The sequence below is a fragment of the Papaver somniferum genome, chromosome 7 (genome assembly GCF_003573695.1).
Source record: "Papaver somniferum cultivar HN1 chromosome 7, ASM357369v1, whole genome shotgun sequence".
Lineage (NCBI taxonomy): Eukaryota > Viridiplantae > Streptophyta > Magnoliopsida > Ranunculales > Papaveraceae > Papaver > Papaver somniferum.
In genome coordinates this window covers 2,354,810-2,378,807 of record NC_039364.1, presented here as the reverse complement: position 1 = coordinate 2,378,807, position 23,998 = coordinate 2,354,810, and the positions used below count along the sequence as shown (strand labels likewise).

The window sequence follows — 23,998 nt, the reverse complement described above, 5'->3', positions numbered from 1 at the left end:
TAAAATTTTCCATCTGCAGATTGTTGATTTGACATGTATTAATAGTAACAAAAAAGCTACACTATTAAGTACGCAAATACACAAATCGGAACACATTATTCTCTAATCCGAGTTTTTATGCAACTATTCTGCAAATATAAAAAATGTCATTAAATAAAGAAAGATGCAATAATCTATCAAGTAAATTCTAATTATTCAAGTTAATCAATGGGGTTCTACTTGATTGTGCTTTAATCTGAACAGATAGCAGTAGAAGTTGGAAACTGTAAGCTTAGGCCAAAGCTACCTGCAGCTGATGATGGCCAACTAAAAGAGCTCATTGAACTCATTTCCCTTTCATGGGCGGAAGACACCAAGATCAGACCGTCATTCTCTTCCATTACATGTAGCCTGAGAAAGATCCAAGGGATGTTAATCACAACTGCTTAGATAAAGAGATTATCAGTTTCTTTTTTTCTTTCTTTGCATGTTCTAGTTTGTACTTTGTATATAAGTTTAATGAATGAAAAGTATGTTATTCATCAGAATTGCGAAGTAGAAAAACAAGTTTCAGCAACAATTAGTCGAGACAAATAGGCCCTAAGGATAAAAGGCAATACCTCCGTTTCTGCAGAAGTGTAACTATCACTTTTACAGAAATGGAGGGAGTACATACTACTTTGCTAGGACAATCGTACTTCCCGTGAATTACAATTATATGTTCAGTGATATTGAGCAACAGATTGTCTATAAGCGTACTATTAAAAACTATACAAACTAAGTAAATAATGGAAGCATATCCAAACCTGAGAATGGTGGATGAAAAATATGAATGGTCTATTATCGAGTTCTCATTGCTGGGAGCTCAGTTCATTGGTGCAGTCAATAAACTGGTAGATGTCTCCCCTCTTTTGTTTTTCAAGTGGAAGATTTTCTCTGCGCATTTCACATACAGATCAGATTATGTGAAAGAAGCAGTAAGAAATATAATTACATTTCCTGCAGCCGCACCGCTTACTTGCAAAACCTTAAGTTTGGTTTGTTCATCAAAATATAAGCATATTTGTAAGAATGCCTTAAATTATGTCTATCGATTGGAGAAAGGAAAGGGAGAATAATACCTTTGAAGTTGACACATAGAGTAATCTATTTCGGCAATGACAGTTGTTTCTTCGGGTCCTGAAGTTGCAATCACCTCACCAAACTGCAATGCACAAAGAGTGTTCATTGCATTTTTCAAGGGATCCTAGAGTATAAGAATAAAAATTGCTTTGCGGAAAGTTCAATCTTACAGGTCCAACAAGAGTAGAATGTCCCCAAATCATGTAGCTACCGCTAGAGTCTCGAGCTGGTGAGCAAGTGGCCACAAACAACTGCAAAAAAATTATTGAAATTTCATTCATTGATAATTTAGAACCACCCAATATGAAAAACACAAAATGTCATAAATTTACCTGATTGTCAGCAGCCCTGTGGGAATAGTTAAGATAATCAATCAGGTCAGTAAATGCATATGATATGACCAGCAAGTCTAGAATTACTTGTTTCATAAGAGAAATCACGATTTTGTATTGACCCGCTAAAGAAAACCTCCAAGAGAGAGTATAGCAAAGAATTCTTGCCTTGCTCTTTGTACAAGCTCCCAAAACAAGTTACCAGTACTCATGTTGAACGCCCCGGGATAGCATATTAGATCAGCACCTGGTATCCAAGCAACAAATCCAGTTGATTCCAACTAGAACTAAATTTTATATACAAGCCCCTACATCGAGTAATGCATACGAAATACAAATTAACGGGTAAAGGAAATCAATGAAACCTCTTTCTCTGCACAGCATTGCAAGTTCGGGGAAGCGTACATCATGGCAGATTCCTATTCTGATACGTCCAACATCTGCAATGAAATACTGGTTCTAAGTAGTAGCATTTTATAACATAAATTAGCTGGGTACAAGTGCAACATTTTTGTATCTCAGTTATTGTATCATCCTAGTCTCAAAGTCCAATGAGTATACCTGTATCGACAATGGTAGGTTGATCTCCGGCTGCAATGGTGTCAGATTCCTTGAAGCAAACATCTCCTGTTAGATCAAACAGATGAATCTGCACATATCATCATTATACCAGTTTAATTATAAGTTAGCAACAAGACACAGGAAAATGCAGAATCCGCAAAACAATTACCAGTTTCATCGAAATTGAGCATATGCTAACCTTACTATGTTTCGCAATCAAATTTCCATTGGTGCCAAATACACAACAAGTATTATACAACCGATCACCACATCGTTCTGGTATCGACCCACCAACTACCGTAACTCCTTGGTTACATGCAACTTCAGACAACATCATGAATGATGGCGAAAACTCTCGATTGTCAAAATCTTCAGCATATATAGGGAAATTCTCATTTGCATAAGGGCAATTCCACATTTCCTACATAACCAAAACATTGCAAAAGAAAAGGAAAAGAAACACCCATTTTAGCATCACAATGCTACTTAGAACCCAACACAAACACTTCATATGCAAACTGAAGCAGTTAAACCAACACCACTGTGAAATCCATTATAATATGTGTGAATCAAACTACAAACACTTACAGGCAAAACAATAAGCTTCGCACCCATTTTTGCAGCATCTTTGATCATTTTACGAGCACGATCGATATTGGTGTTCTTATCTAATGAAACACTGATTTGACATAGAGCGATCTTGAACTATATTAAGATAAAAAAAGACAAAAAATTACTACTATAAATTTGTGATAAAACTGCAAAAACTGAAAATTTGAATTTGAAATTAACAGGTGCTTTAACTGATCATCACCTTAGCTATTTGAGGTTGATCAGACTTAGATGCTAAAGAAGAAGAAGCCATGATTATTCTTCTGAGCTCCTTTCCTCTCTCCTGTGTACTTCTCTATTTTATTTCAAAGTCAAATTTTACTGCTCAAGCGACAACGTCTGTCCTAAGTTCTAACTTTACACTAATTGGGTCCCACATATAACAACTTGGTAGGTCGAAGAGGGTCCACCGATGCCAGTGGGACCTATGAGTTCTACCACACTAGTGAATCCAATGAAACCAACAAATTTAGATCGAACGTGGGAATGTGGTTTCCATGGCTTTCGTGTGATAATGAAAATTTAGAGGTAAGCAATTAATAAGTTGTGTGTTTTATAGGAGTAGGATCCGTTGACATGGTTATAATGACATAATTTTGATATTTTGGCGCTATTTTTCTACTAAATCCAATCGGCAATGAGTTTGAAAATAATTTTTTGATGACATGTTCTTATTATAAGTCTCTACACTCACACCAAATTGAGAGCATTCCAAAATGTATAAGACCACCGTCTACCATTTTGAATATCAATCGTCCAAGATTAACGGTTGAAATTAAAATTTGTGAATGGTAAAGTTTCGTATTTCGGAATACTCTCATTTTTTGTAGGAATCTAGAGTTTTATATGAGGAACATGTCACCAAAATATTGGTTTAAATTTCATTGACGTCTCGGTTTGGTAGAAAAAATGATAACCATGTCAACGGGTTATGTTATTATAACCATGTCAACGGATCCTTCCCCTTTTTTATACACAAAATTGGTTAAAAAGACCAAAATAAACAATTCCTGGGTGAAAAAGACATCTAGGTTTTGATACTGTTTTAATGGACAAAAATGTTAAAATAGCCAGGATGTAAACAGTTTCATCCTACCCATTTTCAAATACTTTTTCTTATTTTTAATTTACATCAGGATGCATCCAGTTTCATCCTCGCTATTTTTTAAGTTTATGCCAGGATGAATCCAGTTTCATCCTTGCTATTTTTTTTGTCCATTTCACCCGTAATAATTTTTACTCGTTCATTAGAATCATGTTTTAAAAATAGTTGGACAAATGACCCATTTTCCGTTTTTTATATTTTTTTTCTTTTGTTTAGTTATCTTTGCATCTGAGGCATCAAATGTTTGTCTGTTCATCCCCTCATGGCTTTTTTTTTCCTTTTTCTTTTTTTTGTTCGGATAAAATACATTAAAAGCTTTGAACTTAATGAGGTTGTTCAATAAGAGCTTATAGATTATTCATTAGTCATTTAACTCAAGTGTTGTCGAAATGGTTAGTGGTTATATATTTGAGTTTATGAGCTAACCCTTTTGAAATTTTACTTTTTCTTCGTAAACAATTACTAGTAAAATTAATACCTGCAAGCCTGAGCTGTTGGAGAAAACCAAATTTGCAGCCTTCATCCTTTGTTTCTTTCCTTAGAGAAAAGGAATCAGTTTTATTTAGAAACGAAAAGAGAAAAGTAAAATGCACATGAGACATGAAGCATAAGATAAATGGGGTTTGCTTTGATATGTATGTTCGTAGTTGGATTTTGCATATCCTCAAGCTTAGGTTTAGTTTTCAAGCTAATATTCAAATGTAGATTGCGTGTTAAAGAAGACGGGCTTGTGAACTATTCTATGATATCATTGGTTAAATGATTAAGAAACATATTTTTAGACGTACTCAAAGTTCGGCTGATAACCTATATTTTTGTCTAGGTTCGGTTGATAATTTTTCAGCCGAACTTCGACAGATGTATGCCTCAAAACAGGTTCTATGATTAATGTTTCATTTCGTCAGCTAATAAAGGATGGGTTTGATGTATTTTCAATTTTTGAAACCCAACTTGTTTTGAAGATATTGTGATGGCTTCGAAAGATAAAAGTGCATCGATTCTGATTGTTAGGTTCAATTTTTTATTTCAATGGGAATAGAAAATAGACACATTTGGGTGTGTTGTGTGATGACCGAACTTATGTTAGATAATGTAATGCATGATGTATATAAAGGTTTATCTACCATTTTTTCTATGTAATCCTCCAAACCTCAATCTGAACGAGGTAGTCTAGTAAAGGAAACTTAGGGTCTCTTCAAAGTCCATCATTCCTTCAAAAATGGTTTCATATTATAAGGGATGAAGAATGAACTGTACTTATTTCTAATTTGCAATTCTTAAATTTTTGATATTAGAGGCAACAATGTCAATTTTACTGTACTTATTTCTAATTTGCAATTCTTAAATTTTTGATATTAGAGGCAACAATGTCAATTTTACCAGGCAGAAGTACCGATTATTACTTTCTCAGCTAACTTTAGCCACAAGAAACCCAAAAAATTGCAGCATGCTTGCTACTTTGGTCATACCGGGGGACAATATGAAATTTGTATTTAAATTGTTCTTCCAGGCTAGAATAAGACCTCCAGTCGTACCTCTAGGAGGTACAATCCAATAGTTGTGTATGTTAATTTTACTAAGGATTATTTCTACATTATTAGTTTGTTGTTTAGTTTCTGAGATAAGCAAGATATCTTGATTTTCTTTGTTTAGAAGGTCATTCAAACTTAAGTATGTCTCAGGTTTATTGGGATTACCTAGTCCCTGACAGTTCCACGCAATTGTCTTGATGAACTGCCAGAAATAAGATACATGAGGATATACTAGTTTTTCTAGATTGTGACTTATGTTGAACAGTTAGAGTAAATAGCATATTATCTAAAAATACATACCAAGTTAGCAATTTCTAATTGTATAAACGGAGTAATTGATTCTATTCATTTTAACCATCTTTCTCCTATAGACACAGATTAAAAGACAGTCAATAGAGATCTTGTTGTTCGAATGGTTTGATGTGTTCCTATTCATCATGTTACTAGGATAGATAAATACTGTGGTTTAGGATTACCTCAACCGAGCTTTGAATTTCAATATCATAATGGGAAGAACCAGAAGAAATTGGGTAGAGATTATCGCAATCAGGCGATTGAGTGAAAACCCCCTCCTTGATTTTTGTTACCTGATTTGTACTCTAGGCTTTCTCCATATTTTTGGTAGGAGCTTTGAAAGGATTTACTGAGTCAAGTTTCCTTGAAGTTTCCTCCTCATTAGATGTTGAATTACTGCTCTTCCTCTTTTCAATATTATCTTGAAGCTCTGGCTTTTCTAGTAGCTTCCTCTTTTTCCAGTTGTAGCAAATGGCACCTGGGATCAGACGAGTATGCATTATACTTGTTAAAGATTTTAATTTTCCTTTGCAGAATGTAATTAACTTCATAGGACTGCTAAAGATACACAGAAAAAGGGAAAAAAGGAAAGGAAGAAACAAGGGATAAAGTTATCGAAACCAAATCAGCTAGATAACTCAAATTAAAGAAATTAGAAGTAAGTTCACAACAATCCAGGGATTAAAACTTGAGATGTCAGAGGAAACCAGAGCCGAACCCTTAATATTTCAATGGCTAAGGGAGGATTAAACCTGATTACCTAACTAAACAAATTAACCACAATGAAGTTATTTCAAAAAACCGTGAAGTTCAATCCATTAAGTACGTATTACATGGTCTTGAACAATAAGATTGACGACATAGCTTTTGCAGTGGTTTTTTTCGCTGTGCAACAACCATAATGAAGTTACTGATTAGATTTTGATTACTATGAGTTTGAAAAGAGTGTACATGCTTGACAGAACATATCATGTTGGAGATAAGTGGGCCAACGAACATCTGGAACTTCATCGATTTTTGATCATGTTTAAGTAGTGCTAAGGTTGTTATACATTAAGCGGCTTGATTCAAAAAATGTTAATTATATCTTAAGTTAAATGGATCATGTTTATAGGACATTCTACCAAGCTTTTAAAAAAAATTCTTTTTTTTTGACACAACCAAGTCTTTGATTATATTAGGTTAAATTTTAGATTCCTGATATCAATAACTTTTCTCTTTGCATAACCCATTTTTTTTTTCCAAATAATTATTATCTAAAACTTGTTTTCTCCCATTTTCAAATCTCCAAACCCAGATTCGATCAAATATGATGAGAGATATTAAATATTTCGAATAATTAATATTTAATGCTTTGAATAAGAAAATTACAATTTTTTTGATTTTATCTTTTAGGTGGTTTCTTTTTATTTTTCGAATCGCTCAGATGACTCATCTATGTTATCAAGACTTGTCGAGATTATTGTCCAACATTGTTTGAGTTATCGAAGATCCTGCGGTTAATAATCCTTAGAGATACTCTACTCATTGCCAATTGATTTTAAGTAGGATGCTCATATTCTAACATGGTATCAGAGCAGGCTATTTATGTCGAATAATTCAATCGCACCTTTACTCCGCATCTCCCGATTTGTTGTCCACGTATTAGACACAACGAGGTTGCATGTGAGGGGACGTGTTGAGCTTATTAGCCCCACATTGTGTGGGTTACCGAAGATCCTGCGATTCATAATATTTTGGGCCACTCCACTCATTTCCAATTGGTTTTGAGTTGGATGCCCATATTATAACAGACTTGTTATATATAGCTTTAGTGGAATTTTGGTGGTATTATTGCATTAATATCAAGTATGTTTTGAAAGAAGACGATCTGATTTGGGAAATAAGACTTATATTGATCGCTGTGACATCTATTTGGGCATATTATTTCTCTATTTTGGAAGCATCTGAATAACACATATGATGTCAATGATCAAGAAAAAAAATTACTTGAAAATATTATCATGATATCAATTTCTTCATCGAAATGTAAAACCTTGTTACAATTAAGTTTTTCGTTCTTTAAAATTTAAAAAGTTTCGAAATTTGTAAACTTAGTGTTAATTTTTTTCTTTCTATTTTCTAATACAAATGATCATGATGTGACCAAAATTTTACAGTAATGAAATTATGAAGCATTGCCATTTCCTTTAAACAAAAATAAATAATAAGTTATATAAATTTTACACAATCGTTAATCCTCTAAACATTAAGATACATGTACACGAAGAGTGGTTAATAAAAAATCGCGAAATTAGTTTCAAAAGTCATTAGTAAAAATAAAAAAGTTTCACAAAAAGGTTACTCTTTTGCTTTTAAAAAATCATTTTGAAATTTGAGTTTGAACTTAATTATGACTTTTTAACTTTATTACATAAATAGTAATTTTTTGTGTGGAATTAAAACACACAAGTTCATCAACTTCGAGAAAGAAACTGGCTCAGAGATCGAAACCTGTCCAGGAACGGACTACTATATAAGTCTGAAAGTTTGCAAAAATGATGAATCCAACCATTTAAGGGTAAGATTTCATGGGAATATTCTCCGAAACCTTAAACAAACCCCTTTTTTGGCGACTACGAGAAATAACTTGGCTTCGAGATCGAAACCTGGCGGGGAGTTGACTACTACAAATGGAAAACTTAGTGAGAACGATTAAACCGACCATTCATAGGTAACATTCCATCGAAATATTCTCTGAAACCTTAAACAAACCTTTTTCAAGAGAGAATTTTTTAGCAGAAGTGAATAAAATTTAGCACAAGTGAGAAAAATTTAGCAGAAGTGTTTATACCTCTATGACAACTCTTATAAAGGTTGTCAATAGTGATGACAAATTTTTTTTAGCAGAAGTGAGAAATTTTTTGCACCCATAATGGTGGTTTCGTTTTCCATGGCTCAGAAACAAGCTCTGATACCAATTAATGGTAACTAGGTAGATCAAAACTCAACTTATATAAAGACTACTCTCTTTATTATGTTTAGAAAATCACTCAAAACTAAACACAAAGCTATCAATCTTCCATATGATCATCCACAACATTGGAGATTCATATATAGAGCTTAGGATTTCCTTTTCCTAGCCACATTCCTTTTGTACATGTAATTCCTTTTCTTAGAACAAGTTAGAACCTAATTCTCTTTAGGAATACATGCTAGACTTTCCTTAATCTGACCAAACTAGTTAGAGACAATCTCAGTCTCAATGTTGAAGTTAATCCAACATAAACAATTGCGTAGCGGCTCATTGTACTTGTCATGTTTACTCGATTTTCCTATGTAGAAGTTCATACTCTCTGTTTGAACAATGCAGATCGAACACTTATCTTGTCTAATGCTTTAATCCACATGTATGCAAAATGTGCAAGCATCGACCAAGCATTGCTAGAATTCAGTAAAATGCGTGAGCGAGATGTCATCACCCATGGTGCCCTAATCACTGCTCTTGCTGATCACGGAAGGCCTCAAGAAGCTCTGGAGCTTTTCTCAAAGATGCAGAAAGAGGGAGTAAAACCAAATAAAGTTACCTTCTTAGGAGTCTTGAATGCGTGCAGCTATGCTGGACTCGTGGAACAAGGGTACGAGTATTTCAAGCTAATGACAACAATTTTCAAGATTGAACCATGAACATATTGCGTGCATGGTCGACCTTCTAGGCCGAGTACATAAATTATGTTCTTTTGGCAAATATATATGCTTCAGTACATAAATGGGATGATGCTGCTCGAGTTAGAACCATGTTGAGTGAAAGAAGGATGAGCAAAACAGTCGGATATAGCTGGATTAAAGAAGAAAATGGAGTAAGAACATTCTGAATCATTGAATTTGAATTCCTCGATGTTTATAACTTTGTATAGCGTAAATATACCTTAACAGATCCTACCGGTGACGTACTGACATTCCAATTGCTATGTATATTGAGAAATCTTCTGGAGGTTTGCAATTGCTATGCATGTTGAGAAATCTTCTGGGGGTGGAAATGGATACCATTACAGGGTAAGCTGTATACCCCATATTACCATGAATTTCAGGAATCTGCTTATCCGTTCTCGAATGTGAAACTTGTACTACATTACAAGTGCACTGCAGATGTCTGCCACTAGAATTGTGGCACCTAGAAACAGATGGATATTTATCTTTTCCTGATAAGCATCTGTAGAACCCAAAAATTCATCTGAAACTCTACCTCTTGGTTTCGACACTCTGCTATAATGGGCTCCAATATTGGATTCTTAGCATAATGCTGGTAAACCAATATGGACGCATGGCAGATTGTTACACCTAAATAGGTTAGGGACAATTAATGTTAATAGTGTCAGTTGCCATTATGAAGTTCCCTGGTCATAATTTTGTTGATGAAATCAATTATTTGGGACACCTTATAAAGTGATTTCGGCTCGAACTCCCTCATTCCTACTGTCAACCTTTTCTTTTTTTGTTTTGATTTACGACTCATCACTTCTTCTTCGGAAAACAACAACGTTGTTAATATGAGGTATCTATTCATTTGGGAATGTTCCAAATTTCCACGTATGACTAGGTAATATAACTGTCAAGTTGTTACACGTTAGCTTGAATTAGAAGATAAATTATACTCCCTCTGTCCCACAATTAATTGACCTATTTATTTTTAGATTTTGTCCCATTAATATTTGATTTTATATCATTTGATACTCATGTTTATTTTCTTTATGTAGGTGTTTTAAGATGCTTTTCAATGATATAGAATTTAAGAATATTTGTGGTATAGTTTGAGAGATAAATCATTTATAAATTGTACTGTTAGGTTAATTAATAGTGGGACGGAGGGAGTATGGTTTTACTTGAATGAAGCATTTTGCACCCAACGGTTTGGCAAAGCTACTCCCAACAACTCGGCATGAAGAATAGAATGATTGGATCACCAATGGACATGTGAATTTAATGGCTCATATTTTTTGCACCGGCATAAAGAACTTGATTTATCTTTACGTTCAACAATCTCCTGAAACCGAAACTTGAATCATCTGCTTTTTCAAGTTCAATTTTGTAGTTGAACCACATAAGACTTAGCCTTTGTGTTATCTTTTATTTGGTACACTCCAAACAAATTGGTATGCTAATGTCATGGAAAACAAACAAATAAAAAATAAAATAAAAATACTTTGTTGGCTCCATGTCAGTTGTCATGATTTATTAAAGGATACTTCTTCATGGATTACATATCGAAAGGGACTTGACTTTTTTCATTTGAACTATTCTTTTTTTGTGTGAATACTTTCGTACGTCATCTTTCTTGCATGTATTTACAAAGATCAAACTACCTAAAATCATATTACACTTTTTTTTTTCACAAAATTGGTCAAAAAGACCAAAATCAATAATTTTTGGGTGAAACAGATATCTAGATTTTGATACTGTTTAAATGGACAAAAATGTAAAAATAGTCAGGATGTAAACAGTTTCATCCTACCCATTTTCAAATACTTTTTTTTATTCTTAATTTACATCAGGATGCATCCAGTTTCATCCATCCTATTTTTTAAGTTTAAGCCAGGATGAATCCAGTTTCATCCTTTCTATTTTTTTGGTGTCCATTTTACCCATACTAATTTTTACTCGTCCATTTGAACCATGTTTTGGACAAATAACCCATTTTCCTTTTTTTTGAGTTTGTCTACTTGTTTAAACTTGTACGGTGAAGTTGGTTGTTCGTAAATTTTGGTGCCCTTTCAAGTTTCAACACTATGATATGAAGTCTAAACTTTCTCTATATAAGTAAAAGCTTATATTAGGATGCCGGAGGAAACTAAAGTTGGGGCTTTGAAACTGTGATTCAAATTTTCAAGGAAACGGATCATTTTCATCTGTGGAGGCACGCAAAAGAGTTAAGCGGAATAACTCAAAGAAAAAGCATTTCATGATGTCGCGTGACTTTCCCTAAATATAAATGATCTTGCACCTGGTTAAATAAGTTAAATATATTAGAAACAAACACTATCTGATACACCAATTTTATCATGCAATCAATCTTTCATTTAAAATTTTGAAGCTCGGCGAATTGGAAATCTTTTCCGTTTTTATTGCGTCATTCTGCCCGACATCTTTGTTACACATCAGTTTCTTTGTCATTTCTTCGGTTTTCGATTGCTTAGCATAAGAAAGGCAACCAATAAGCATACATCCTAATTGATTAGTTTGAAGCGACCACACAACCGATTTGCATCTCGATTATTGAGGTTGAATGTTTCTTCTCAAAATCTTTGAAATATGTTTTCCCAAAAAGTGATTTGTTGTTGTAGTCGATGTGCACGATTGATAATATCCGGTGTAAAAAATACACAATTCCTACAAATGCATTCATCTTTAGCTAAGGAAAATCTACGAGCTCGAATTGCCATTTTGAATTTGTATAGTGAAAGTATAAAAAATTCAGTGAAAGAAAGAAAATTGGAGTGAAGGTTTGAGTTCAAATGAAACTGGAATTCGGTATTTATATGGTGATTAATTTAGGACCATTGGATGAGATATACACGTGGTCGGTTCTTGACCGCTCGGTGTAATTTTTACAGAGCGGTCGATACTCCACTGCTCGGTAGAGACTCATCCTTACCTGGCTAAGTGGAAAATTGGCTACTTAACCAGGGTTTTTTTTTGCTGGTTTGCCAGCTCCACAGTAGGTGCAAAACCGGAAAATCGGCCAATTTGCTATGCCCATAAAAACGGACCTTATGGTGAGTAAATTTAACTTTCAAGTAATTACATGGCAGCTTTAACTAGGAGCTAGATTTCGTAGTTTTCGTTGAATCAAGTATTTTAGACCCACTATCTAATGACTCGTACCTCCAACGATATTGTCCCCGCTTAGCCAATGCGATTATCCGACAATGTGGAGTTTTCAACGGGCATCACTGCAGTAATCCAACATAAACTTCCCGAAAGGTCACCCATCTCTGGATTACTCCCTTCCAAGCACGCTTGACAGTAGAGTTTTCTGCAAACTTTGGAGCCAGTTGCGCTGAAAAGGTGTTGGTGTTAGGAAAGGACAAACCATTATTTATATTTCATTCGGCTAACCACTGCTGAAATCGGGGTATTACAATACTACTACCTTAAATTGGAGTCGTCCTCGACTTCGGAATATATAAGAGCCCAAATCTTCGTCCTTCCCCGCCCCTCATGAGACCAATACCTGACATTCAATCCTTCCAACGTACTCTCTCACCCTAGGAAGTGACCCGTCGTCCGTGTCATCGACTCTGATACCATTTGTAATGACCCATCCCTCCACCGGTACTGTCCCACTTAGCCATTACGATTATCCAGTAGTATGGGGTTTTCAATGGACATCGCTGCGATAATCCAGCAGAAACTTCCCGGAAGGTCGCCCATCCCTGGATAACTCCCGCCCGAGCACTGTTAACTGCAAAGTTTTCTGCCAACTTTGGAGCCAACTGCGCTGAAAATGCCTTGGTGTTAGGAAAGAACAAACCAATACTTATATTTCATTCGGCCAACCACTGCCGAAATCGGGGTATTACACACTAGGTTAACACATCCGCGCCTAATAATTTGGCGTAACGAGTGGAGTCGTTGAATCAGCAACACATATATTCTAATGGCTAAGATTTTTTTCTATTCCCAGCTACATCACGGGATTTAGCGCTTAGGTGGTACGTCTGCTAGTGTTTTGATAATTAGAATTGTGTAGATTACATCATGAGGACCAGATACCTTCTCAATTTAATTTTGGAGTTTAATTAAGAATACAACATTTGAATGTTATCTCTAATAGATAGTTATATAGATAGTTGTCGATCAAGGGTATTTATCCTCACATAAAGTCTTCAAATATTTGTATCAGTAGATTATAGATCAAAATGTAGTATATTTTTCGGTGGTGGAGGTTGCACCTTGTGTATTGTGACATTGTTGATATTTACCATTACTAGGTGACTGTAACATATTTTTGGTTGTGCAATAAAAAAAATTCTTCTAATTTTTGATTTTGCTGTGTATTTTTTTCTTGCACCCCTCTCCCAAAATCATGGCTCCGCCCCGGTCTGATACCGAGCTCTCCTTATCGCGTTATTTAGTATCCCATTTAGTAGCCATGCAAAATGACCTAATAAAATTGTTAGATTTTGTAAAACTCATATATCAAAATAGTTTCGTATTTCCTTCATTCATTCAATCTGCCTCTTATACAAGATATACAACCCTAGAGTTCGACCTTACAATGGATTGTCCATAACAGTTGAATCATTGGACTGTCCATAACAGTTGAATCATTGGACTGTCCAACACAGTGGAATTATTGGACTGTCCATAACAATGGTGATAACTGTGAACTGAGACTGTGGTCTTGGGTCTCAAACTGAGACTGTGAAGATGGGTCTCGAGCCCATAAATCTAACTCTCCTAATACCCTCCCTCAAGACGGAGCATGGAGGTCACACATGCCCATCTTGGACATAAAAAACTGAAACTGAGCTTTCCCTAAAGATTTAGTAAAAATGTCCGCCAATTGCACTGTTGTAGGAGTGTAAGAAGGCGTAATAAGCTTCTGCACGATAGCATCTCTAACCAGATGACAATCAACTTCAATATGCTTTGTTCGTTCATGAAAAACTGGATTCTGAGCAATATACAAAGCCGATTGACTATCACAGAGAAGACGCATTCCATGTGGATGATGAACTCCCAAATCACCCAGTAATTTTTTCAACCATTTTAATTCACACGTCGCCGCTGCCATAGATCTATATTCCGCTTCAGCTGACGAACGAGAAACAGTATGTTGCTTCTTAGTTTTCCAGGATATTGGAGAATACCCAAGAAGAACAAACCAACCCGTCAACGAGCGTCTAGTTAAGGGACAACCAGCCCAATCAGAGTCACACCATCCTTTCAAATTAAGACCACTATCAGAGCGCAACAGAATTACTTGCCCAGGATTCTTCTTCAAATATCGAACCACACGAAGAGCTGCTTCCCAATGTGCTATTCTCGGCAGTTGCATGAATTGAGACAAAATATGAACAGAATATGCTAGGTCTGGCCGAGTCACGGACAAATAGATCCAACGCCCAATCAATCTTCGATATTTTTCCACATCCGTGAACAAATCTCCTTTGTCCAAAGAAAGACGGTGATTAGTTTCCATTGGAAATTCTGCAGGTTTTGCACCTAATAAACCTGCTTCCATGATGATATCCAACGCATATTTGCGTTGACACATATAAAAACCTTGTGCACTCCGTGCTACCTCCAAACCCAGAAAATACTTCAATTTTCCCAAATCTTTCATCTTGAAGCATTGTCCCAAGTAACGTTTGAATTGATCAAGCGCAACCAAATCATTACCCGCAACAATCAAATCATCCACATAGACCAAAACATTAAGTTGGGTTTTTCCCTTAGTCATGATAAAAAGAGAATAATCAGAATATGATTGCCGAAACCCATAATTCTTCAAAGCTGCAGACAATTTTGCAAACCAACACCGAGGTGCCTGCTTTAAACGATATAAAGATTTTTTCATCCTACACACCATATTAGACTTACCTTGAGAAAATCCAGGTGGTATTTTCATATACACTTCTTCTTCCAAGTCTCCATGAAGAAATGCATTATGTACATCCATCTGATGTACTTCCCAATTCTGAATTGCTGCCACAGCTAGGAAAGTCCGCACTGTCGTCATTTTCGCCACTGGTGCAAATGTCTCATTGTAATCCAACCCTTCTACTTGATGATTCCCAAAGATCACCAGTCTAGCTTTGAGCCGCACCAACTGTCCATTCTCATCATACTTCTCTGTGTAAATCCATTTACTACCAAGAGCTTTCTTTCCCGGCGGTAATTCTTCTAATTCCCATGTTCCTTGTTCTTCCAAAGCTCGTATTTCTTCTGCCATTGCCTTAAGCCATCCTGGATACTTCATGGCTTCTTTGAAATTTTTAGGCGCAGACCCAGCAGTAATTGCTGCAAGAAACTTTTTATGAACTGTAGAGAATTTATCACAACTAAAATCATATGTCAAAGGATACGGCGTACCTGAGGATGACGATTGTGGAGAGTGAGCATGAGATGGACTATTTTGTCGTACAGTGTGCGTTACAAAACCTTTGAGCCTACTAGACGGAATCTTCTGTCTCCTTCCTTTACCCATACTAGCATCCGTCACTTCCTTCGAGACCATAGGGTTCTCAGTAATATATTCTGGGTTCTCAGTATTATCTGCAGGGTTATCAGTAATGTCTTCCGGGTTCTCAGTAATGTTTTCTGGGTTCGCAGTAATACCTTCCTGGTTCCCAGTAATATATTCTGTGTTCGCAGTATTGTCTTCTGGGTTCTCAGTAATGTATATTGGGTTCTCAGTAATATCTTCTGGGTTCTCTTGCTGCACTATTTCTTCATCATCACTCCAACACACGTCATTATTAGCCTGAACTGTCTCAGTTGGATGATCAGGCACCCTAGATATGTAAGGAAACTGATGTTCATGAAACTCTACATCCCTTGAAACTAAAAATTATCTCTTGTCTAAGTCATATAATTGCCATGCCTTCTTCCCAAAAGGATAACCCAGAAAGACGCATCTTCTTCCTCGACTTGCAAACTTATCCCCTTTACTACTTTGATCATGTGCATAACACAAGCAACCAAATACTTTCAACTGACTATATGGTGTCGGTTTCCCAAATAGAACTTCATATGGAGTTTTGTTATTTAGAACCGGTGTAGGCGTACGATTAATCAAATACGCTGCTGTCAAAGCACATTCTCCCCAAAATCTGATCGGTAAATTTGCTTGAAACCTCAAAGCTCTTGCCACATTCATTATGTGCTGATGTTTTCTCTCAACTCTTCCATTTTGTTGAGGTGTTCCAACACAGGATGTCTCAAAAACTATTCCATTAGTCTTAAAGTAGCCACGCAATGCATTAAATTCGGTTCCATTATCACTTCTGACAATTTTGATTTCTTTACCAAATTGACGTTTCACAAGCGCAATAAAGTTAAGAAATATTGTTGCAACCTCAGTTTTGCTTTGAATTAAATAAATCCACACACCTCTTGAAAAATCATCTACTATTGTCAAAAAATATTGTGCTCCAGAAGACGAGCACGTCTTATAAGGACCCCATAAATCTATATGAACCAAATCAAAACTACAACTGGATTTGCTCAAACTACTAGCAAAACTACTTCTACGATGTTTTGCACGTGGACAAATATCACACGCATCATTATTTTTCTTCAATAATCTACCCAGACCTGGTAACTGTTGTAACACTTTCTCTGATGGATGTCCCAATCGCTGATGCCACAGCTCATACGTATCTTCACTCACCGTAAGCACTTTAACTGGAGGCACACCACAGAACATATATAGTCCACCTCGTCGCTCACCCACTCCAATCACCTTCCTCGTCAACCGGTCCTGTATAAGACATAAAGTGTTAGTACATTGAACATTACATACTACCTCATCAATGAGTTGTGTAACCGAAATCAAGTTACAAGTTATCTGTGGCACATAAAGCACATTGTCCAATCTCAAACCACCAGGAAGAATAACTGTTCCTATTTTCTCAGAGTGAGCATTTTTCCGTCCGGCAGTCCCACTGAACATGCTCTAATATCTTTACATTTATCATATCATCTCTTTTACACGTGACATGATTTGTAGCTCCTGTGTCTATAATCCAGGATGTTTGATTTGTCTTACCTTGGAGTTGGGAACTGATTTTTCTTGAATTTAAATATTCAAGAACCTGCTGAACTTGACTTGCAGTCACGCCTGTCAGTCCTGATGCATCTCCTGAAGATCCAGTGGCAGGATGAGATGATGCTGTTGCTCCCGAGATGTTCAAATTATGCGCACGTATATTGTCTTGTCCTCTACCTCCTCTGCTGTTCACAAAACCGGCACCAGCACGTCCTCTACCACCAGCTCTACCACCAGTTCGGCCTCCTCGACCATATCCTCTTCCACCTCTTTGTCTGTCACCCCACCATTCCGGGTATCCAATCAGCTGAAAACACCCTTCCTGTGAGTGCCCTTCTCGGCTACAATGCTTGCAAAATTTGTTAGGATCATACATATTATTGTATGGACGCTGATCTGACTGAACCTTGAACGCCATAATATTTTCCTGTGTCTGAGACGACACAACTCCTTCCCCCAATTTTAGACGTTCCGAATTAACCACAGCTTGATAAGACACTCTATAGATGGCAGTGGTTCTCTTGCCAGTAATTGTTCACGCAGGGAGCTATACATGGTATCCAAACCAATCAAAAAATAGTGTAAGAAATCTTCTTCTCTCAACGTACTAACCTGTGTTGCAATGTTACACGTGCACTGGCCACAGCTACACTTTGGTATCTTCATGTACGTCACCATCTCATCCCATATCTTGTTCAATCTCCCATAGTACACTGCAACCTCCTCAGTTTTCTTCTGTTTGCATTCACTTAAGGCAGCTTTCAACTGGCAGATCCGAGTTCCACTTACAACACAAAATCTCCTCTTCAAGTGCATCCATAACATGCTCGCATCATCATAATCCCCCAACGTTGATCTAATATTTGTCTCCAATGTATTGCTGATCCAAGAGACCAGCATCGAATGCACTGCAATCCACTCCTCTAACTCCTCAGGTTCTGTTGGTTCTTTGATGGTTCCATCAACAAAACCAAATTTTCGTTTGGCTATCAATGATCTTCTCACTGCTCTAGCCCATTCATCATAGTTTGCTCCCTTTAATACAATAGGTGTGATGATAATCCCTGGTCCATCACTGGATCCCAGATGATATTCTGGTTTCTTCTTTTGCATGTTGTTTTCTACCTCTTTTCCTCTTTTAGATGATTCTGTATCATCCGCCATGGTTACTGTTCTAGGGTTTATTCGTGTTAATCAACTCTGGCTCGTGATGCCATGTTAGATTTTGTAAAACTCATATATCAAAATAGTTTCGTATTTCCTTCATTCATTCAATCTGCCTCTTATACAAGATATACAACCCTAGAGTTCGACCTTACAATGGATTGTCCATAACAGTTGAATCATTGGACTGTCCATAACAGTTGAATCATTGGACTGTCCAACACAGTGGAATTATTGGACTGTCCATAACAATGGTGATAACTGTGAACTGAGACTGTGGTCTTGGGTCTCAAACTGAGACTGTGAAGATGGGTCTCGAGCCCATAAATCTAACTCTCCTAATAAAAATATAACCAGAGGTGACACATCGTAAATTTGTAATTTTTCTTTTGCTCATAAGCGAATTTCGAAAGTATTATTGAGTGGTTTTATGAGATTAGAGTTACAAGTCAATGAGTAATTTTTCCTTCTAGTTCTGCTAAGCTTTCTTCTTAGATGAGATAATTAGATAGAGATACTTGATTCCTAATCGACTCATTTTCTTTTTTAGGCAGCTTTTTTCGGACGCCATCTGCTAAAATTTGTCCCTTTTTAATGAAGTTACTCCGTTAAACCTACTCGGTAAAGGTCTGCCCTGAGTTATGTCTGATGTCACAACAAATTACTGGGTGACACCTTCGATCTCAGTTTAAAATCGATAACTACAATAATTTGAATAGCAATTTATCTATGATATATAGTTCATAGTCTAGATAACATTACATCCCTAAACTTTACAAGATAAAATCCCGTAGATTTTCCATTAGCGAATATAATCAACAAAAGAGATGAAAGTAGTTGCAGAAAAACCATGAGGAAACATTTATTCCAAAACCAACTAGAGACCTAGAAGGCGGCGATGGTGTGGGAATTGGTGCATCAACCAATATAATCAACAAAAGAGATCATACCATTTCCAGATAAACCAACCATTTAAAGGTCATGGCAAACCTGTCTTGAGAATTGGTGGGTCCCACTAATCTCTATCAAACTCAATGTGCCTTGACTCGGTCAAAATTTTAAATGTTTTTTCTTGAGTGTTACTCCAGTTTTAAGACCTTCCACTGTCAATGTCCTAAATACATTGAGGAGGATGTCTGGCCTAAATACCCATCAATGAAGGAAATCACTAATGAAATTATTCAGAAGAATAATAATCTTCAGCAATCACTATTCTCCTCTGTTCCTACAATCAGCTAACTTTCTCAGAAACTATTTTACTCAAGAAACCCCTTTTGAAACTTACATAAAGAACCAATGCAAGTCTGGAGAGATTAAAAATCTTGATACTGCAGAAGTTTACTTTAATGATATGATTTCAGTAAACCCATTACCATCTACAGAGACATTTAATCATCTATTAACATGTGTATCGAAGATCAAACATTGTTCTGCTGCTGTTTTTGTGTGGTATAATTTGATGAATGTGGTTGGTGTTGTGCCGAATATCTATACATTTAACATTCTCATTAATTGTTGTTGTAGATTAAGTCAGATTGATTATGGGTTCTGTTTGTTTGGTGAAATGCTTAAGAGAGGGTGTAATTCTGATATAATCACTTTCAATACACTGATTAAGGGGCTTTGTGCAGAAAAAAAGATCCGTGTTGCGGTTAAGGTGTTCGATATAATGTCTGAGAAGGGGGTTCGGCCTGATTCTGTGACGTTTAATACTCTGATCTGTGGGCTTTGTAGAACTGGAGAAGTTGGGATTGGTGTGGAGTTTTTGAGGATGATGATGGTGAAATGGAAGTGTAGTCCTAATGTGATTACTTATAATTGTTTGATTCATGGGTTTTGCGGTATTGGCCAGTTAGACGAAGCGTTATGGATATTTGATGAGATGTCTAATCGAGGAATTGCAGCGAATGTTGTCACATGTACGTCTTTGATTCATGGATTATGCAAGTGTGGTCGGTGGACGGAAGCAAAGGAGTACTATAATCAATTAGTGAACCGAGGGATATCACCAAGTGTAGTTACGTTCAATGTGTTGTTAAATTATTACTGCAAAGAAGGGAGGATAACAGAAGCTTATCAGGTCTTTGAGCAAATGATCTGGTCCGGTGAGGAGCCTACTGTGGTAACTTATAATTCACTGATGAAGGGGTATTTCAGTATTCACAGATGGGATGTAGCTATGCAACTATTCGACAGGATGGGAAGAAAGGGTTTGAAACCTGACCAGTTTACTTACAGTACGATGATAACTGGATTATGCCTGAATAAGAAAGTTGAAGATGCAATATACTTGTTTAATAAGATCGAATATTCTGAACATCCCTTGAACATAACCACGTATAGTGCAATGTTGGATGGGTTGTTAAAGAACCGAAAAGTTGGCGAAGCAATCGAACTTTTTAATGCGCTAGAGGATAATGGATTTGAAGCTGATATTTGTATGTATAATATACTGATTGATGGGTTGCTCAAGTCTGGGAAACCGGTAAGTACGCGGAACTTATTTACTGAACTCATTAATAAAGGATTAGCACCGAATGTTAGAACATATAACATACTGATTAGTAACCTGTGCAAGAAAGGAAGGCCATTTGAAGCTGAGAAAATTATTATGGAAATGGAACAGAGTGGTTGTTTACCAGATGCCATCACATATAACACCATCATTTCAGGTTTTATTCATGAACAGGAGGTTGATAAGGCAACGCAATTTCTTCATAAAATGGATGGAAGAGAACTTGTTCCCAAAAAGGATGTATGTGCAGTTTTGAAGACTACTATTCCAATGGAACAATACACTGCTTTACTGAGATCGAATCTTCTGGACAGCTCTTCAACATAGCCACATATAGTGCATTGTTGGACGGCTGTTCTTGAACTAAAAAGTTGACGAAGCAGTCGAACTTTTTCAATCACTGGAGGATAATGGATTTCAAGCTTTGAGGTAAGGATTGTTGAATCAAATGAATTTTAAAGTGTTACCACTAAGAAATGAGTTTCCTTGTCCTGGTCTATGTTTCTGAACAAACATTGTCGTTAAATATTCAGGTATGGGAAGTTGAAGAAGTTTTAACGGGTGGAACCAATAGTATTATTTCCATTGTTTTCAAGGCCCTACCATGTGATATATCTCAGCATCAGCGAGGAACAGCATTGAGCGGTTTCGGTCAAGGAAAGCTCACTGTGCTTGTAGCCAAGATGTTGCAGCTTTATGGTATGTTTACTAGTGATCAAAGAACTATATTCAAAATTATTAGCCTACCACCTATTGAAATTAGTTTGAAATGTTCAGCTGAGTAACTCTTTGCTACTCTCAACAGGGTTTCCATGAAATCGATTATCTGCTCCCAACTCCCAAATTTTGATAGTTAAAAAGGGGAAAATTGCTATTGCTGCTGTGGCTCACTTGGTGGTTATTTCCATCGCCCGTCCTCCCAGTTGCTTTCCAGTCATGAACAGGTAAACGACAAACTTAAAGCATATCCGTGTATTACTCCATTCCGAATCCAGAAATTTAGCTATCTGATTGCTTGTATTTTGCAGTTGGCATGATGGGATAAACTTGTCTGACGTGACTCAACTACCTGAAGGCAGATGGGTTGATGTCTCGAAAGCCAACTGAGAAAATTGACAGAAGAAACAAGTTTCTTCTCCTGCATTGCACAACCAATTCTAGTAAGTTTGAATCTAATTTCCCTTTTAGCTGTAGTCTGTTCCATGTAGAACTAAGGTAATCAAGATTCAAGAATTTGACCCTTATGTTCCTCTAAATAAAAGACACCCAGCCTTGAACCCTGCCATTCTGAAACTCATACCCAACTTTTGAAGCAACATTAAACACAGAAATGGATTGATATGAAGGTAAAATCAAGAAAGACCGACATCAAACTTTAAATGCTACCACCAAATCGTTGATTTTGCAGTGGGTTTGTTAGACAGATAATTTACATTTTTCCTGGGTCATGTACACCATGAGCAAATTTTTCTTCAGCCAAAAGATATATATATATTAAGTTGCAAAAGGAAAATTACATAGTAGTAGTTACAACATCAGCAGAAAAAATTGCTGGAAAACTGCAGGGGAAGTAAAAAATGAAAGAAGAGTAGTAGTTAACAAACTGATGATGGCGCTGAAGATCAGAAGAACCAGTTGATCTTTTCATTTTCCATATTTTGTTTCTCAAGTAACAATTTCTTCAGTGTGTTGGATGGTCTCTGAACAGGCAATAGAGTCTCAAAGAAAATTGTAATATGATGTGCGCCATTATATCCGCCATCATCTAATAAAATCTCAAACTGATTTCTGTAAAATTTCTTCTCTTTTCGATTATAATAATAGAGACATTCGCGCAATTGGTGCCTCTCGTATTTTAAGCATCCCGGCCCTGGTAAGAATTTTATGATCATCAAGTCTGTGTCAGTAATGGCTTTGAAAACTAAGTAGTGTATTTCATCCCAATGACGAGGCATTTGGATTGTTTCTTTAGTCCAATTAGCACCTGTAACCCCATCATTATCATTGTAAATCCACAAGTTGAGCAAGTCATCCCCTTCTGTGACAAGTATAGTTAAATGTGCATCAACTTCTACTAATATATTCACAAGTGGTGTGAGTTCATCCAAATACAAGAGACGATCAAGGATGAAATTAGGGATTGGAATCACCCAAAACGTTTCGCTTCCAACCTCAAATACCATCATGACTTTATCCTCATCCTTACCTGGTGACATTATCCAATATATAGATCCATTCACATGAACGGGGTGTGTACCATTAGAAGTGTTGAGCTGGGTGTGGTTATAATCAACCTTTCTCCAAGTATTCTCGCCTACAGTCATGACATCGCAAATAACTTTAACATGATCAGAGACGGGGGAACTGGAAGATGTTAATCTGTAAAGTAAAGTATATATGAATAGCACTTTATGTTGCTTAGTACTTGGGTCCATTCCAAATGCAAACATACAGTTGATGAGGCGCTGGGTAGTAAGCCCTCTTGCCCTGTGATAATTTTGTTTACCTGCTTCTAGCTCATGAAAGACGCTTTCGAACGCATTCATTTTACTTCTTGTTTTGGTCCACGATGTCTTTTCTCGGTTGCTGGGGTTGTAGATTAGAACAGAATGCCGACCCTCGCTGACACCATCCAGACAGACGAAACAGACCAAACCGTATACAGGTTTCATCATTTGTGTCCCAATACCAAGAGATATAGATATATCATTTCTGAAATAAGGACATGATAATGAAGCGATGACGGTGGTTTCATGATTCACCTTGAGAATCGTCAAAAGATAAGTCCTCTTTGGAGAACAAAACCCTCTGGATTTTTAGGTTAGAAGTTGGAGGCCAAATGGGATAGATTAATAAGGTGGTGGTGTTGGTGTGATAGCTATTCTCATTAGAACCACGTTTTTCCGATGTTGTAAGTTGTATATTAATGAAGTAAGGATCTTTGGCGATCATCCATTCCCAACGTTTACTCACACACTTGAATCTCATTAGAGATTTCACAGGAAGTCTACTTAGTATGTCACACAG

General features: G+C 36.5%; 2 protein-coding genes across 3 annotated transcripts; one reads left to right on the top strand and one right to left on the bottom strand.

Moving 5' to 3' along the window:
* Window positions 1–78: 78 nt before the first annotated feature.
* LOC113294455 (omega-amidase, chloroplastic-like) lies at window positions 79–2,917 on the bottom strand. Its single transcript, XM_026542847.1, has 11 exons — window positions 2,809–2,917; window positions 2,583–2,699; window positions 2,194–2,415; window positions 1,995–2,082; window positions 1,799–1,873; window positions 1,602–1,680; window positions 1,434–1,449; window positions 1,272–1,352; window positions 1,101–1,183; window positions 786–915; window positions 79–390 (listed from the first exon to the last, which is right to left on the bottom strand). Exons 1-10 carry the CDS (start codon window positions 2,857–2,859, stop codon window positions 831–833), a joined length of 897 nt encoding a protein of 298 aa, XP_026398632.1. The 5' UTR covers window positions 2,860–2,917; the 3' UTR covers window positions 79–390; window positions 786–830.
* Window positions 2,918–19,601: 16,684 nt separating this feature from the next.
* LOC113300589 (putative pentatricopeptide repeat-containing protein At1g12700, mitochondrial) lies at window positions 19,602–22,725 on the top strand. 2 transcript variants are annotated; one of them, XM_026549793.1, is made up of 5 exons: window positions 19,602–20,941; window positions 21,129–21,400; window positions 21,505–21,670; window positions 21,777–21,915; window positions 22,000–22,725. In XM_026549793.1, exons 1-2 carry the CDS (start codon window positions 19,628–19,630, stop codon window positions 21,225–21,227), a joined length of 1,413 nt encoding a protein of 470 aa, XP_026405578.1. In that variant the 5' UTR covers window positions 19,602–19,627; the 3' UTR covers window positions 21,228–21,400; window positions 21,505–21,670; window positions 21,777–21,915; window positions 22,000–22,725. The 2 variants fall into 2 exon arrangements, with proteins under 2 accessions (XP_026405578.1, XP_026405577.1); XM_026549792.1 differs by having other exon boundaries at window positions 19,602–21,400.
* Window positions 22,726–23,998: the final 1,273 nt, after the last annotated feature.